Consider the following 2,500-nt stretch of genomic DNA (forward strand, 5'->3'; position numbering starts at 1 on the left):
AGCGATGTTGAAACAGTGTGCTCCCCCCTTTCAACCATGTTGAAACATGTGGAATCCAAGTAACCTGTGATCAGGCATACTTTTCATTACACACCTTTTCGTGCGCTGTCTAAAGAAAAGTACACCTGTTTGCAGGTTAGAATCCAAGTTTAATCAATGTTGAATCAAATTTTAAATTCATTGAATGGTGGTTGACAAAGTTTAAATGCTTTTAAAAAAGCAACCACCATTCAACATTTGTGTTGTTATCATGAATGTTGAATGACGTTGAAGCTTTTTGACTCCCTCTTTCAACGTTGTTGGGTATGCTCATGCGCACTAATCGGTCTCTCAATCATATGTCATATCCGTATCCATAGTAACAATGGTGGTTGCAACCTGGGACTGAATACAAGGCCTCTCATGAAGCTTTGTCCACCTCAGCAGTCAACATCATTCAACAAAATCAAACTGACGTTGAAGCAAATGTTGAAGCGGTTTGCTCGGGCCTTTAAAAAGCAACCAAAGCAAAAAGTGTTAGCCCTACAAGCCCTTCCTCTATAATTGTTACTGTTAATGACTTATGTTTGTGTAATGACCAATCACAGTTAAATTCACTACCAAACAATGACCAGCTTACGAGACCTGCTACACTACCCTTAGAGCACCCTGTGAGCAGAACTTCTCTAAAACTCACCAGTGGGTGAGCAAGAAAGGCTCTGCAGAAATCGTGTCAAGTCTTTAAAGTTGCCGCAGTCAAGGTTTCTGGGCTAGTCACTCTGGTCAAACAGGTTTAGGCAGCGCGTGCATCTTATTTTTGACAAGGCAAAGGTCAAAATCGAGCCTTCAGTACGAAGATCAATATGGCGTCTACGAGTGTGATTGAGACTTGGCCTGGGATTGAAAATGTCTCCAAGCAACGGCTTAAGCATACTCAGTAAAGAATTTACACGTTTTCTGCAGAGTCCTTTCTTTCTCGTCGAGTTAAGAAAGGCTCTGCTAGCAGGGTGCCCTTAGAGTTGTGGCACTGAACTTAATTAATGTCAGAGGTTCTTTTGCGACAAAAACCTCCAAATGTGAAGTTTTTGAATGGTTGTTTCTGAAGTTGCAGTTCTGTTTATCCTTAACTGTTCTTACAATTCCTGGAAATGCTGATCTCTTGTTTGAAATAGAGATTCTGTCCATTAAGTAAAGAACATTAGCACTTAGTTTATCCACCAAGTTTTAGAAAGTAAGGTAATTTAAAAGTTACCCGAGTGCTTAAGTCAGCTCTGTAGGTACCATTACTAGGGTGTAAAACAAGATTTAGATGGAATCCAACAATGTAGTCACTAAAATTAAAATGAAATTAATAGACTAGAATAGTTATCATTACAGTTACTCTCACCTAAAAAAAACTTGGTTCTAAAACAGCTCTAGGCACTCATTTTAAAGAGGCTTTATTGAGAATGACATTGTAACTGTCACATTTCTACTGATAGCATTGCAAACACAACTTATTTCATCAGCGAAACGTAATCCAAAAAAACTGAAAATGATTATTGCTTAGTTGTAGTAGATTGTTCAATGGTGACCGTTCTTTTTTCTTCCATGCAACAGTATCTCGAAAACATGAAACGGTGCTAGAGTAGCTGAAATAAAAAAGATAACTCGGTTGTAATGTTGTGGAAATAGAGGAAAGGAGATTGAGTGTAACCTGTTATTGTTGCGGTATTCTTCATAACAGAGATCAACCGTTTCAACTGCAACCGGTTTTGGTTGAAGTGGTTGAGATTTCCCAATAGAACACTTTTCCAACCGTTTTCGGTGGAAACGCAGTAATTTCTGGGAATAGTCATCACCTGACTTCTCAGCGTTGACAATTTGAGGGAAAGCAACGTGGCAGGAGCCCGCAGCCGACTTTAAATATTAGGGAGTTTTAGCAAAGACGACGGCTACAGCAACGAAAACGTTAGTCCAAAATATAACTTAGCGCTATCGCAAGTATTTCGCGATTAATCCGTCTTGTTCACATTGTATAATACAGGCGAACTATCCTGTAAATGGATGGGTACGAACGGTTTTAAAGTCAAAACTGAAAATGACTTTTTCATTGTTATATGCTCACGTTGTCGTCAAAACCTAAAATTTGGTGATTTCACGTTGTTGTTTTGTGGAGTACGGCAGAGAAATGCACGGAAATTCGTGTTGCACGTGCAGCACGAGCATTTTTCCTTTTTCAACCAATAATATTCTTGCTTTGTGGCGTTGCCGTAGCCGTACCCGTCGTCTTGCTAAAACTCCCTTATGACCCGCGTAAATGACAGCGGCCGCTGCCCATCCTTTTTTCAACCGTTTCAACCTAGTGTGATGCCGGTTGAAAAAGTTGATCAACCAAACCAACTGTTTTTTCCCGAATAGAGCACTAAAAAACTCAACCAACCCCACCAACTAAAAACGGTTGATCCTAATAAAACACGACCTAAGTGTAACCTGTTATTCTTTCTGTCCTTCTCATACACCGATATTAGGGACTTTAAGA

At 39.7% G+C, this 2,500-nt stretch overlaps 1 protein-coding gene across 1 annotated transcript in view; it reads left to right on the plus strand.

The window, feature by feature from the left end:
- Nucleotides 1-1,674, plus strand: part of LOC138045458 (uncharacterized) — a 6,285-nt gene extending 4,611 nt beyond the window's left edge. Inside the window, exon 4 of the mRNA XM_068891971.1 lies at nt 1,117-1,674. Within this exon, the coding sequence (XP_068748072.1) occupies nt 1,117-1,171 (55 nt within the window). The 3' untranslated portion in view covers nt 1,172-1,674. The remainder of the gene's footprint in view (nt 1-1,116) is intronic.
- The last annotated feature ends 826 nt before the right edge of the window (nt 1,675-2,500 follow it).

Source organism: Montipora capricornis, chromosome 4 (assembly GCF_036669925.1).
Source record: "Montipora capricornis isolate CH-2021 chromosome 4, ASM3666992v2, whole genome shotgun sequence".
Taxonomy (NCBI): Eukaryota; Metazoa; Cnidaria; class Anthozoa; order Scleractinia; family Acroporidae; genus Montipora; species Montipora capricornis.